This window comes from Zootoca vivipara, chromosome 8 (genome assembly GCF_963506605.1).
Source record: "Zootoca vivipara chromosome 8, rZooViv1.1, whole genome shotgun sequence".
Taxonomy (NCBI): Eukaryota; Metazoa; Chordata; class Lepidosauria; order Squamata; family Lacertidae; genus Zootoca; species Zootoca vivipara.
Genome location: NC_083283.1, coordinates 57079367 through 57095103, shown reverse-complemented (window position 1 = coordinate 57095103; position 15737 = coordinate 57079367). Strand labels below are relative to the sequence as shown.

The following is a 15737-nucleotide window of genomic DNA, read 5'->3' as shown; positions in this document are numbered from 1 at the left end:
TCTTGCTATTGAATTTCTACTTGTACGCAGCACTTTTTAGCGCTTGGGAAAGCAGCTCATAATTTATGAACAAATATCATCCCATTAGGACTTGGCGGTCCATCTGTAAGAATGCATCGAGCTAGTAAGGTATCTGTTGCTCTACATTGCTTCCTGTCTGACTTAGGTGGACATGGGTGTCTTGCTAATGACAGAACAAGTGTGTGTCTCAGCTCCCTTTGGCAAATAACTCCACCTGCAATTATTCTTAGCCCAGATGGCCTGAAAGAGAAAATAGCCACCTCACAGGTGGCATGTACTTCCCTGCCTAGTGGCTATTCTTACCTGCCATAGGTGGGTAGCTATTTGCAAGCATGATCTCGGCCAACTTGGCTAGAGTGCTATAGATCAAATGCAGCTCAAAATGCCACTTGAAATGTGCAAGATGCCTGTGCCGTCATCCTTTTTTAAAAAACATGGATCAACTCATCTTTTATGTTGTAAGTGCCAAGACTTGTGAAAACCTGTCTGGGAACAAGAAAGTTGAGAATGAGAACTCGTGTTTTCTTGTTTATCCTCCAATGCTTTAGCCTAGAAGAAATGGGTATGTGTGGGTGCAGTCCTGCATCCTGGGCCTCCAGATGCAATCAGGAACTTGGTTTATTTGAAATGAGAAGAAATGACAAACCTGGGAAGGGTAGAATGTTTGCAGCACAAAAATGTCGTTTCTGCAGTGCACACCTTGGAGACTAGATTTGTTGCCTCCTCTGCAGCCCCCCCCCCTACCCCCGCCACCTCTATGGTGGCCTCTTGGCAAAAATGAGGCACTTTGGGTCTCCTCCCGACCTTGTTCCAGATGTAGTTATTTATTTCCCTCACCCCCCCCCCCTGTTCCTGATGTGGATATTCATTCACCCCTTCTTCCCTGGCAGGGTGTGGCAGCACCATTTTGTGGTTCGCCTCAGCTGCCAAAAGGTCTTGGTTCATCCCTAGACTGCCTCCATCTGTTTTTAGATGGACACACTGCAGGGTAATGCAAAATCAACGAGCTTTTATTTTCAGAATGGAGCCAGTTTGTCAGGAAGCACTTCTTGGGGTGCCAATATAGGCGAGAGATCTAGATGGTACATGGACTGTGTAGAAAAAGACAAGTACTTGGTCTCCATTGGTTCTCGAATAAGATGTTGTGTGTATGCAGCCTGAGTCTTTTTATCAGGGAACTGGTAAAGGAAAGGTGGCAAAATCCATGTTGGTTTGAAGTGCTTCTTGGTAGAGGTAATTAATACTTCACAGCTGCAATGCTTGGAGAGAGATTTCAGTCACTAACTACAAGATTTCCCAAGTCATGGGATGAGCTTTGTGTTCTGGGGTAAGTGACTTCTTGCATTGTCCTCTGCAGATCTCTTGAGATTGTAGAGAGAGTTAAAGAGAGCAAGATTTCAATCAGTTGGGCTGGGATTTTGGAACTGTGAGTATGATGGGGAAACCTGCGGCTCTCCAGCTTTTGTTTTCCAATGTATATCTTATCAAGTGTGACATGAGCAAATTTTTATAATGAAACCACTGATTTAGATCAACACTGGAGGTCTTACTCAGTGTCTTCTGTGGTTTGCCAGGCTGGCACAAGAGTCTGGGTGTTTAAGTTGCCACATCAGTAGAATGTCCTCCTTCCTGTTTTTATCACTGTTAACTTTTTGTTGCCTGGTGAAAGTATAGCTTTTTTTAAAGGGTCTCACTTGAGTATCCTTGACCCCTTGGACTTCTGTGAAAGAAAGGCAGGGTACAAATCTTTTTAAAACATATTTTTTCCTAAATAGGAAATCTAATTAAGCTAGGGCAGTGAAAAGCATGCACTGTAAGACTACATCTTTCCCAGTCCATGCGGCAGCTTCTATTTTTTTCCCAGCAAGTCATGTATCCTGTATTTGTGTGCCTTCCTGTGATGATAAAAGGTTGGGTAGCTTTGGTATACCTGACTTTGGTTATCTGTTTCGACTGTGGCTAGAAGACTTGCTTAAATTCAGCCAATCAAGAACAGCTTTGGCTGTTACACTAACAAGTTCAATGAAAGATTATCTTGACTTGTTCTTCCACTCTTTTATTCTGTGGGGCCAGTACAGCGACAGCACCCTGAAAATCAGGAAGGTCTAGTTCTCTAGCAGTTTTGACTAGTCCTGTCTTCCACTTTTTTTTTAGCATGTGCTACAACTCACAAAAAGCTAAATGTGTGCCGGGTTTTCTTGAGGTGGGTGGGTGCTCAACTCCCATACTAGCTACTGTTGGAACCAGCGGTTTTTCATCACCACTCTGCTATACTGGTAGCAAAAGTCCTTTTTCAGTGAGAAATTACATCTGGCTACATGTAACTTGTCGAAAAGGGATCTTCCATTCCTACATGTAAGCAATACAATGCACTCTTTAAAAAATGTGCATTGCTATTAGATTTTAAAACCTTGCAGCTGGAGGTGGTTTTGTTTTGCATTAATTACTCAGACAAAGGGTTCGTCCACACTTTTGCTTTGACCCATATTTTGAATTGTATTCTGTATCAATTAATTCCCCTGGGGTCTGAGAGCTTTTCTTGTTGTTCCACTGCTGTGCTTTGCCAAACTTACCCACTGAATCAGATTTCATCAGATGCATGGGAAATCTGGAGAGATTTTGCATAACCGAGTTTGAATTCAGCAGGTAAGCAGTAATAGCATTGCATTTTTAACTCTTTCTATCCCCACCTCACCCCAGTTCCATATCTTTTGCCAGAATATATTTTATTGAGAAAGATAGAATAGCCAAAAAAAGTGCACATACCATTTACATGCTTCTTAAAAGTGATCCACCAGAAAAAAAGCATTTTAGTAGATTCTTGTTGTAGTTCTTTTTGGATTTACAAGCATCATTCTCTTTTCAGATAAAATCATGTATTCTGAAATTTGCAAAGTTCACAAAGTAATAGATATTCCTAAAGGCTCAATAACAAAGTACATACAAATTCATGCAACCGTAGCCTGATGGCCTCCTTTTTAAAAAAGTGGGGGACAATGGACCTATTTCTGCAAGAGTCGATCTGGAGTATTTAACTCTTTGTGTGCCCACCATTCCCTTTCTTTTCTCCATTTTTCCCCCTTCAGGTGTTTCATATGTGCACATCCTTGCATTTGACTGTCTGCAGTGGGGAAAGCTGCTTTGCGGGAGTAGGGAAAGCCTTAAGCATTCTGCTGCTGCTTCGCACCATTCTCTCCAAAAGCTGCATTTCCTCTTTAAAAAGAGCCACCACTCTAAGGTGCATTATATTGCATGTAATGTACCACCTGGCCCTAAGGAAAACACTTAGCTGTGTCAACCTGGGCTTCAGTTAAGCACTTGTTTGGAACATGCAATTTGGTTCCAAGGATGTTGAAACACTGTGTTCTGGTAGCATAACCTGTTCAATGTGAGTTGTTTTTCAAATGTTGACCCACACTTCAAGCTCCTATCACTTGTAGTCTTGGGGCAGACACATCAGTGAGGTTCCTGTGAGAAGCACATGGGATACACAGCTGAATTAATATGCTGAACTGTCACGCTTCTTGAGGCATTGGAATTTTGTTAGTATTTTAGATAACGTGTTGCATTAGTTGGACATTAGCTGATGCAGGAAGGGAATTGTGAAAATGGGCAAGATTTAAGTATTGCCTGTAGAATTTTAAACTGAGAATACATGAATACATTCCCCCACACACACACACCTCTTTGTCATTGTATCTTTCTGTTGGAATTATTGTTTGAAATGGGCAGAACCAGAGGGTCTCATAAGAATTACCTTGTGTTTTTTTACCCAGATAGGGTATTTGGAGGAATCTCCTGCAGCAAAAAAAAAAAGTCCTTTAAGAATGCCTTTAGAATAATTAATGCCTAGGTGTACCTGATAGAAGCTAGTCTTCTGAGGATAACTACCATGTAACAGAATAGCCTCTAATCATGTTTAGGTGTAACAGGCTGTTGCCACATCCCTGCCTGTTTTAGTAGCACGATGTTTTCCATTTGACAAGTTGTTTGCTGTTTTGGGGATATGACTGATGATCTGAAATGGGAAGGAGATAATGTCTGAAATTAGGCCAACTCCCAGCATGCAAGACCTGTCAACCCACAAGCTTTTGGTTTGTTTTTGTAAGGTATAGAAGGGAAGTACAGTGGTACATTGGGTTACAGACGCTTCAGGTTACAGACTCCGCTAACCCAGAAGTAGTACCTCGGGTTAAGAACTCTGCTTCAGGATGAGAACAGAAATCGCATGGTGGCGCAGCAGCGGGAAGCCCCATTAGCTAAAGTGGTACCACAGGTTAAGAACAGTTTCAGGTTAAGAACGGACCTCCAGAATGAATTAAGTTCTTAACCTGAGGAGTTCTTAACCTGTAGAATTCTGAAGGTGCCTTTCCAGCCCCTCTTTTGTTCCACACCATTCTATTCTATTCTGTTCTGTTCTATTCTATTCTTTTTAAAGGGACTACACTTTATAACCAGGGCCTCTTACCGTGTTGGTGTCAGGGATGAGCAAATCAGACTATTTCTGGTCTGCATCACTTCAGCATTTGTTATCCCATAAGTCTGTTCTGTCCCATTCCTGCATTCATTTAATCTGCATGTACTGTAATCTTAGTTTTATCTTTATCTATCTATCTCTTTGAGAGAACGGCATTGAAACCATGGAAGTTTATTGGGTTTATTGCAGGCTCTGGTACCAGTGTCCATGTTAAGTCTGGTGGTTGTATTATTGTGGGTGAGGAGTTGTTTAAGATTGGGTGGCTGTCTGTAGGCAATGAAAGGTCTTCCTCCCAGAGCTTCAACTTTGCTGCCACATACACCCGGACAACATCATTACTGGCCCCAACAACATCCAACATACCATCTCAGGACTATTTAATTGCTCATCTTCTAACATTGTGTATGCCATCAAATGCCAACGGTGCCCTTCAGCTCTCTATATTGGACAAACAGGCCCAAACCCTACGCCAAAGGATAAATGGACATAAATCTGACATCAGGAACCATAAGACTGAAAAACCAGTAGAACACTTCAATCTCCCAGGACATTCTATACAAGATCTCAAAGCAGCTGTTTTGTTACAGAGAAATTTCAGGAACAGACTGGAAAGAGAAGTTGCTGAATTGGAAATCATTACCAAGCTTAAAACCATGGAAGCACCTGGGATGAATAGAGACATCGGATTCTTATCTCATTATGCATGATCAAGCTCTCTTTAGCACCTCAGCCCAGGACTAATTGCAGCCATCAGCAGCCATTAACAGCCATCTCCAGGTCTACCACTCCCATCAGCCCACCACCCATTCCCACCCCCCCCACCCTCTGTATATAAATAGGGTCTGACACTTCTGTTTCTAGTGTATCTGAAGAAGTGTGCATGCACACGAAAGCTCATACCAAAATATAAACTTAGTTGGTCTTTAAGGTGCTACTGAAGGAATTTTTTTATTTTGCTTCGACTCAGACCAACACGGCTACCTACCTGTAACTAGAGTGGAGCAACACTGAGAAAGCTTGTGTCTTGTCTTGCTTGATAGTGTATTATCGTGAATACGCTAGCAGAGCCTGCTAATTTATACCCTAATTTTTGAACCATTACCATGCGGATGATACATTTGTAAGTGTCTCCCATTACCTAGCCTATATTCCTTCTCTGCAGGCAACTTTGGAAAGTGTGTATACTTTCTTGAACTTCTAGTAATTTAAACTTCTTCTTTTTTTAATAAAAAAATGGAAAAAATTTATTTTCAACTGCAATAGTTTTCGAATACAAATCCCAAAAAAAAGTATTTAGCTTGAGCTACTTAAAACGTTTGGGAGATAGCCATTGCCTTTTACAGTTTGTGTGGTGTCAGACTCAGAATTAAATAAATAGTTTTAAACAAAGTTTCTTCCCTCGGTGTTCAATCAATGATGTGCTGCCAGAAATACAAAACCTTTGGCTAGTGGAGTGTGTAAAACAATACTTTGCTATACTTTGCCATCTACTCTTCCCCCCCCCAGCTCAAAATCATAGAATTGTAGATTTGGAAGGGGCCACAAGGGTCCTCTAGTTCAACTCCCTGCAATGCAGTCATTTCACTGGTAACTGATGAAAATCCTTCTAAAAAAACCACTGCATTTTAAAAACAGCAACAATAAGTTGATTATTCAAACCATAAGGAATGGGATCCAGACATAAAAAAATAAAATAAACCACATTGTTTATATTGCTGCTGTTCATAAATGAAGACTTGGTGCCAGATTTCAGTCAGTTCTGAATTTCTTGGGTTTACGGATTGTTGTGGAATTGCCTAAACAATCATTGTGTGAGCAATTTTGGCCAGAATTTTTACATTCCCCCTCCGGCATGAGGAGCATATTTTAAACATGTCCTCTTGCTTATAAGCCTCAAGTCTTTTAATAATGGAACCAACTACCGTAGGAAGTGTTAATAAGTGAAGACACTGTAACCAGTGTCAGGGGGAAGATGGTTCTCTTGGAGAGAAGGATCTCTTGAGTTTGCCCATCTTGTGTTGTGCTGATGATGATAGGTTAAATGTATGAGGTGGCATTTGTGTACTGTAGGTCATGCCTCATACATTGGGCTTTCCTTGTAGGGCTCTTTCCAGAAATGTTGGTTACTACTGCTGTAGAGGAACACAGGTGGCACTGTGGGTTAAATCACAGAGCCTAGGGCTTGCCAATCTGAAGGTCAGTGGTTCGAATCCCCGCAATGGGGTGAGCTCCTGTTGCTCGGTCCCTGCTCCTGCCAACCTAGCAGTTCGAAAGCATGTCAAAATGCAAGTAGATAAATAGGTACAGCAGGAAGGTAAACGGTGTTTCCGTGCGCTGCTCTGGTTCACCAGAAGTGGCTTAGTCATGCTGGCCACATGACCCGGAAGCTGTATGCCGGCTCCCTTGGCCAATAAAGCGAGATGAGCGCCGCAACCCCAGAGTCGTCCGCAACTGGACCTATTGGTCAGGGGTCCTTTACCTTTACCTTTTACTGCTGTAGGAAACTATGATGAGTTGATGTGTCTGGGAGCAGTGTGGGGTTATTTCACCTCTTTATTGTCAGGAGAGTTTTGTCAGACATCACACCTTGTTTATGGAAATCTCTCCCCCGTGTTCATCAGTTAAGCTAGCGTCCTTCTTCATTCTCAGTTTGTGATTCTACAAATCTTGCTACTCAGTCATTCTCACTTGATTTGGCAGCAAGTTTAGATAGATCTGTTAACAAATTCAAAATAAGCGTCTCCCTTGGTCCAGCATAAATCTTGCAGTACAATACATAATGCTGTAAAAATTCTACTGCAGTGCCTTCTAGATGTACCAACACTTCTCCATTGGAATTCTGAGGTGGCATAGTTAATAGTCTTCTAATGCTAAAAAGGCCTTATGCAGGGAGCTTCATGTTGACGCATGGAAGTAATTTCCCCCAATATGTGTTACATATTTAAAATTAAGCAAGTATGGAGACTGTAGTGAATCCTGGATCAATCCCACTAACTTCTGGCAGGTTTCTCCCACAGTTAATTTCAGTGACTACTAACGGCACCAGCTCTTTGGGTTTTGTGGGTCCATGTCAAGCAAGTGCATTCTATTCTCATAAAAATGCAGCACTTCTTTACATAACTTGAAATAATATTGAAAACAACTGTGAGAATATGGGCTTTATTGACATAAACACACAACTTCAGCGCTCATATATGTTGCCCGGGTTCTTGAAGGGATCTTCAGAGCAAATGAAATTCAATTTTCCCCTTTCAAAATCTATTTTTTTTAAAAAAGAACAACTCACAATTGCTCATAAAAGATTTGGAAATGTTCACCTTTTGTTGCAGTTAGAGGAGTATTCAAAGTACCTTGTTTCTGAAAACCAGTTACTAAGAAAATTGTAGCTTCTAACTTGCCCTCGCTCCTGACCATTGCACAAGCATTTGTGGTGCATAGCATGAGCTCCAGAAATAACTCGGTAGTTTAGTATAATTGGCATTTCACTGTTCCTTTTGGCAGGCCATGTCATAATTTCTGAGGAGTCATCGTAAACCAACTTCTCTTCATGATGACAAAAGCATATCATCTGCCAGAGTAAATATGGGTGCTTCATTACAACATGTGTGCTGCTAGAAAATGTTCTGCATGTTGTAATTCTGAGTGTCCCACTAATATAATAGGAATAGGTCCATCAAATATCTGTGTTGCGCACACACTAACTGGAGAATTTTTTCTAGAAAGCTGGACTATCCCCCCTGCGCTTTCAAATACCTAAGATCCCCATTGAAGCAGATCGACGGCTCTTTTAATATAGCTTCCTATTTCCCACAATGGTCAAGTAGATATCTCTAGTAAACCCATTGCTGAATCCACGAAGAGCTTATGTTTCACAGTTTAAACCATAAATACATTTTTGGTCCATTCTGCCAAAGGCTGTCATGAACTCCATGAAGGCTGCATAAAGCTGTTTGGGTTCCTTGGCATATTTGCCAATTAAAGGACTAAATAAGAAGCCCTTTGCCTAAAGCCTGCCTGTTCTTTTGAGAGAATATTTCTTCAGCCCCAGTGTTAGAAACTCAGATATGTAAGTTAATCACCAAATGGCAACTTTATTTTTATTTTATTTATTTATTTAATGTCTAGGCACCTTTTCCAGTGAAATTTATTGTTATTTATTTCATTTTTATACCACTTTATATTTTAAAGTGGTATAAAAATAGGGACATGGGTGGCGCTGTGAGTTAAACCACAGAGCCTAGGGCTTGCCGATCAGAAGGTCGCTGGTTCGAATCCCCGTGACGGGGTGAGCTCCCGTTGCTCGGTCCCAGCTCCTGCCAACCTAGCAGTTCGAAAGCACGTCAAAGTGCAAGTAGATAAATAGGGACCGCTACAGCGGGAAGGTAAATGGTGTTTCCGTGCGCTGCTCTGGTTTACCAGAAGCGGCTTTGTCATGCTGGCCACATTACCTGGAAGCTATATGCCGACTCCCTCGGCCAATAATGCGAGATGAGCGCCGCAACCCCAGAGTCTGTCACAACTGGACCAAATGGTCAGGGGTCCCTTTACCTTTACCGTATATTTTAAAGTTCAAATCTCAAAGTGGTTTACAACACATTAAAACATCACATAAAACAATCAGGAATAAAACAAATTCAAGCTTCGAGGGAAATATTTCAGATGCTTCTCTAAGTGACATTTTGCTTTCCTCAGTCGCCAACCTGGCATTATGTGATCTCCGCGTGGTCGCAATTGGACCCACGCCAGTCGCAAATTGCGCCTTCTGCCTGGCTAATTTCTAACGCTGAATTCAGCCCAGTATTTGAGCTTATTCAGAAAGAAGCTTGTACATGATTTTTGAGACAATGTTTAACAGATTTAGTAGCTTGTAATTTTGGAAGCCATTTTAAATCACCCTCCTTAAATTTTGGAGCCGTAGTATTTCCCAACCTGGTCCTTCTAACCAGTTTCCTAAGATTACGTATTGTGCCCAAGTTTTAGTTTCTCTGTAAATCCTTTTTTAAAAAGTTTGAACAATTAGCATCATTTGCACATGCAGATTATTGTATCTAAACCATCAAAACCATTCGGCAGCTGGCATTCATATCACATGAAACAGAGAATTTGCCTTCGTACAGTACGTTCTCTACCCTTTGTATTGTCCCCGATGTTGATTTTAATACAGGAATAGATGAGATTCACTGTTGTGCTAGGACGGGATGGTTCCTTAGACATCTTTTGCTGCCTGTATCTGCAAATCGACCAGACGGTGACTAATATTGAGGAAGATTCTTAGAACGAGGGGTCATTGTTTGAAGAGCAAGCATGTGTAATACTATTTTGTTAGTCACAGTTCTCGCAGCACTGTCAACCTAAATTACCGTCAACCCTACATTGCCCTTCCTTCCCTTGCTTTTAGCTTTGCAATGTCAGCCGAGATGTTTGCATTAGGCAAGTAGGCCAAAGTAGATTACTGTACTTCATTATTCAAAAACTGCTCTAATAAGTAGATTAGGTTCCCATAATGAAGGATTGTTCTGTCTGCTGTCTTAGTGTGGCCTGGGTGATAGACAAAAGAACACCCTTCTAAAAGCCATTTAGCACTCTAGTGATAGGAAGGTTTAAAGCAGTTGAGGAGACTAGTCTGGAAAAGGCCTTTAGAGATCAATACCAACTATGAGGTGTTCTGTTTCTTCTACTACCCAGTGCGCTGCTTAGTAATCTATCGTTGCTGCTCACCAGCCTTTAATTAGGGAAGAGGGGAGTGGAAATAACCTTTTTAAAAATAAAAATAAGTGAAACAGTTGGGATCCAAGAGTATGTAGCCTGAAGAGAAGGGGTGGTTAACTTAACAGGCCACTGTGTTCTCGCTTGCTTTTTATTTTTAGCTTGCAGCCTTTATGAAAACCCTTCAAGCCAAATAGGACATTTCTACTATGGTTCTGCTCAGTCTCTGCGTCAGACTTTGTAAAGTGGAGGGGGGGCTCTGTGACTTTCACACAGGGCTGTAGGTAGGGGGTGGTGGGGTGGACTCCCGCCAGGGGCAAAATGGGTGTGTGTGTGCGAAAAATCAGCTAAAAATATGTCTGTAAATAGAAATAGAAATATTGATTATTGCCTCATAGGAAATGGTTTTAAATAGAGGGTGAATTGACTGGGTGGAGGGGGGGGGTTGGAGGAGAGGCAGAAAGAAGAGCTAATTTGTCTGTGGCTAGGGGGCGCAGTCTATACGATTCTGCCAGGGGCGCAAGATCACCTAGCTACGGCTCTGCCTCCACATGTGTGTTTGGATGCAAAGCTCTAAATATTTACTCCATCGGTTGACCTAACTTCTTAATTTCTAGGTTCTTATGAAGGGTTACAATGGTGTCTGCCCAAAAGAATGAGACTTGTGTTGCTTTATTTATTTATTTAACCAAGTTTCATTGTGATGGTAAGCAAGCAAACTCTTTAAAAAACAAAACCCCTCAACATTTCCCTAAAACTCTTCAGATAGGAAGAGTTATATTGAGGGGGGGGGAAACAAACAAACTTTCGTTTCTCACGTTTGTACACGTGTTGTATGATTGTGATTTTATATATGAGTTGCAAAAGTCACAGGACAAACTCTTACAGTAATTACTGTACTCCTATAAATGTTACAAAGGAAAATCGTTACAAGGGGGTTATTGGGTTGTTTTTATTTTGATTATATATTTTTGTAGTTTAATATCTTGATTTTGTTCTGTGACTGAGACCTCTAGGTATAGGACAGTAAAATAAATGAATGAATGAATGAATGCACAAGTCCATTCACTGGGATTCCGCCTCTAAACTCATTTCATTTCTCTTTTAATTTGTATACCGCCTTTCTATATTACCATACACAAGGCAGTTTACAAGAAAGAAACAACAAAATAGGTGTTGCTGGATTCCTACCCCCCCCCTCTTTTGACACTGCTGTTTGCATCATACACAACCCTTCTGCATGCATGGCTGTGGGAAGATTTATCTGCAGTGTTTGGATTGGCAATATTTCATCAAATCTTTTGCAATGAGCTGAGGGTGCTTATCTGCATCCCAGTTAACAGTTTCAAATATAGCCAAGGCAATGAACATGGAAATTATCTTTGTAAACTTTCTTCCAAGTCTCTTAGGGCTACATGAATATTAAAAGGCCTGAATTGAATTGAAATTAGTGTTTGTTAAGAACAATTTAATTCCACCCAATTTCCCCCTATTAAATTAACCTTGTGTGTTCCACATCTGCATTGTTTGAATGACTGTCTCAAATGTCACCTAGTGACTTCAGTGGAACTGACTTCCAACATATTTTGAAGGATGTAAGCCCACAGGTGGGGGAGCCTTTTGGTTCCATGGACTAGATATTTTTCAGGCCCTGGCCCCACAGTCCAAACTGGACAGGTGAGTGAAGTTGCCCACCCATCAATTATCTGGTGTCACAATGATATAAGGTAACTGGGTGCTTTGAAGTCCCAATGTCAGGAGCCCTGCATGTTGCTTTAAAGCTCCTGAGGCTTTTTCCCAGGCATCGGTCATGTGAGCAAGTTCCATTGCAAGGAACTCTCTTGCACATGCAATCTTCACAGAGGAGAATATAGTGTGGACTTTGTAGGCTTGTAGAGTACTTTATGGTCATCAACAGTCTTGGGAGTCCAAGGCCTCTTCAACATCAGAAATCTGTCATTGGGGATTCTGTTTTCATCAGTAACCAGAGTTCTTCTGTCCCTCAAAAACCTGGCAGGAACTGATCTTGCAGAGTGGGCTCTGGATTTCCCAATTGTTGGTCAAATTAGTTTAAAATGAACTTCTGGAAGACCTCTCAAGCAATTTGCTGAAATCATGAGGTATAGTAAGTAGCAGGAGAAAACAGAAGCATTGCATTTTGGTTGACATATTCAAAGCAACTGTAGGCAAAGGAACGCTGACAGGGTTGTCTGCTTTTGATAGGGGGAAGGAGAGAATAAGCAAATTTGTTCTAACTGGTTTGGTGTGATGTTTTGAATTGACATACCATAGTTATAGCCATCTGTCTGCCTTGAGAAATTTGCTGTCCCAAGGACATTAAAAGTGCGGAAAGAATAGTGTTTTAGAAGTTCAAACCATGATTTGGATTCTAAGCTACAGCTAGTGCAAGGCACAGTCTAGTACAGTGTTTAAATTAAGTTTAAAAAACAACTGACCTCTTCCATCATCTTAATATCCTGTATAATTATAAGGTTGCAGTTTGAAGAGCACATAAGCTATTTAAGAATAAGAACAGCAAATGTAAAACTTGAAAGCTTCTGTCACCTTAAAAACCCAGACACCCATTTATCTGCTCTTTCCCCCTTGATTCCAGTTTGGTGCAGAATTTCGAAGGTTTTCCCTGGATCGTTACAAACCAGGGAAATTTGAAGACTTCTACAAACTGATTCTTCACATCCACCACATATCCAACATGGAGGTGATGATTGGTTACGCCGATATACATGGAGATCTTCTTCCTATTAATAATGATGACAACTTCTTCAAGGCTGTTACAAGTGCAAACCCATTGCTTAGGATTTTTATACAAAAGCAAGGTAAGATTAAATGATCTGCTGAAAACATAAACTCCTCACTTTTCTTACTGATTTCTAGATTTTGAAAACCCCTGTGGAGAGTAGAATCCTGTTTGTATTGGCTCCTTGACCTGGATATTTGAGTGGGGTGGGTAAGTTGTTAGGGAAACAGCAGAAATAGGCACAAACGACTGCAGTGCATCAGCATATTTTAACAGCATGCACTCAAAATAATTTGCATATTCCTTTCATTAATACGACAAACAACAAGCTGTCGTTAGAGATGCTGCTCGTGTATTACTGTTTGGAAATTATTTCCTTTGTATGTAGAAAATGTAAGTTGGCCCTTAAGAAATCTGAAATAATGGCTGAAGATCAAAGAAGGCCAACAAGATCTGTTTTGCTTCTTTCACGGTGCATCAGCTCATGAGAGATGGGGGTGGGAATTCAAGCCTGCCAATACTCCAACTTCTCCCTGCAGACATAATATTTGGGGGCAAAATGTATGCTAGGTGTCAGAGGTGCTGATGTGACTACTCTAGAGTAACGACTCCTCGCAGCATAGTCTTTTTAGACTTTTATTAAGTGCTGATTATTTACAGTGCTCAGAACGATCTATATACATGCTTACGGTGAGGTGTCAGAACCTCCGAATGGAGATTGGCGCGTTTTCTTCCAGCAAAGAAGCTTTGGGAGACCCAACCTCTTCCCCCTACGTTTGCGTCGCAATTCCGGAGTTGGGGGAATTGGCCTTCCCCCCGTGCTCACACCTTCCTGTCCCACCTGGGGCATGGGCTCCGCAACCTTGCCTGAGCCTCGGACACCACTTCCTGACTCTCCACTGGAGGCAGAGCTCTCCCTGCTCTCCCCAGCGCTTGGGGATGGGCTGGAACTTAAGATGGGAGGGACTTCCCTGTATCCCTTGTCCCTCACACTAGGACTCCTTATTTTTAACAGGTGTCTCTACCTACCAGAGGAAAGAACCATATATGGAGGCTCTGTTTTGCCCTCTTCTGCATTAGCAGTCCCTACTCTGCATGGTTTGATTGCCTAATTTATCCGTTCTTACAATTTAATTACGTAACAGGGCAATCCTACACACACACACACACAATAAGGGGCACTGAGTTCAATAGACCATACTCCCAGCCATATAGGATTGCAGCTTAAAGCATGTTAGCAGTTTGAAACAGGATTGCTGAAGCATATTTAAGCTGCTGTGTTCCAAAGCTTGCTTAAGAAGCAAGTGACTTTGAAACAGAGCCAAAGGCAGGCAGCCCTGAAATAACTAATGTAGTAAGAAAAATGAAGCAGCACAATGGAGAATAAACTCTTAAAACAGAACAGAGTAGAAATAGCAGGAATAACTAACAAGACAAATCACTCTGGGGGCCTTCTTACAAATGCTCATATGTTGGAGACTGGCATTGTGCAGCCTGGGGCCTGACAGGCCTCATAAGGACTTCTGCTGCTGCTCAGCGAGGACTGGGGTATTTGGGAAGAAGTTTCATTGGAAGTTTTTACTGTTGTTACTGATATTAACTTTTTGTATCTTTATTTTTATGTGGAAATTGTTCAGTTTGGTTATGTAGTTTTTTTATGTGTTTTATTTATTTTTATGACTACTTTGCTATATTTGTAACCAGCTGTTCCCGGCCACGTGTTGCTGTGGCAGTCATTTCCCCCCCCCAAAAAAAACCATGTGTGTTCTGTTAAATCCCCCCACCCTGCCCCAACCCATTCATCCTCCCCAAAGGCATGGCCCTCCCCCACTCAGCACCCCCGTTCCTCACACCACCCCCGTTCCTCATTCCAGACGTCACAACACCTCTCTGTCTGGTCCCCCCCGTGGCGTGATGTTCCCGGCCACGCATTGCTGTGCCAATCATTCAAAACAACAACAACAACAACAACACGCTGCCCCGCCCCGCCCCATTCATCCTCCCCAAAGGCACGGCCCTCCTCCATTCAGCGCCCCCGTTCCTCTCCCCAGCCTCGTTCCTCACCCCAGACGTCACAACACCTCTCTCTATGGTTCCCCCCATGCGTGACGTCACCTTTCTCCCATGTGATGGCACCCATCACCCCCCGACCCCTCTCTCTCCCATCCGGACACCCCATGTGCATCTTGGGAAGGGCCTGGCCTGTTCCCCTGGCTGGACAATGCCATGTTATTGTGATGTCACATATACTCTGTAGCCAATGACAGCAGCTGAGACATCCTCAGCTGTGCTGCTTTGACATCCAGCAGATAGTAATACAACTACCGTAACTTTGGAAGAATTTTTTTTTTCTAAAAAAGAAGGTCACAGGTGAGACATCTATGTAATCCAGGTATATAAAAAACACACCCGTATTAGAATGCAACATTGTGTCAAAATTTCAAAGCAATCGGTCAAGTACTTTCGGAGAGCATAGATTGGTAACGAACGGACAGTTACATTTTTATTTATATAGATTATGTAAATATTTTCATATTGTAAGCTGCCTTGAGCATTGTTTTAACTGTGGAAAGGCGGCATACAAATAAAATGATGATGATGTCAACCTTTACTCATACAGATTGATTTTGGTGTAGGATAGTCAGACATTTTGCAACCGGAGTGTGCAAAAGTTTGTATTGGTCCAAAACTATTGCAGTTTTATTGTATGATGATACATGGGGTGCTGGTTTGGGTACCATTATCCTGGATTCTGTACCTTCGTCACAAGTGACT

General features: G+C 41.9%; 1 protein-coding gene and 1 long non-coding RNA gene across 2 annotated transcripts in view; both read left to right on the top strand.

The window, feature by feature from the left end:
• The window catches only part of PARD6G (par-6 family cell polarity regulator gamma), a 74095-nt gene that overhangs the window by 8134 nt on the left and 50224 nt on the right, over nucleotides 1–15737 (top strand). Inside the window, exon 2 of the mRNA XM_035125162.2 lies at nucleotides 12819–13041. Coding sequence (XP_034981053.2) covers nucleotides 12819–13041 — 223 coding nt within the window. The remainder of the gene's footprint in view (nucleotides 1–12818; nucleotides 13042–15737) is intronic.
• LOC132592553 (uncharacterized) lies at nucleotides 13060–14706 on the top strand. The gene is made up of 2 exons (XR_009558039.1): nucleotides 13060–13532; nucleotides 13959–14706. It is a non-coding gene; the product is annotated as an uncharacterized LOC132592553 (long non-coding RNA).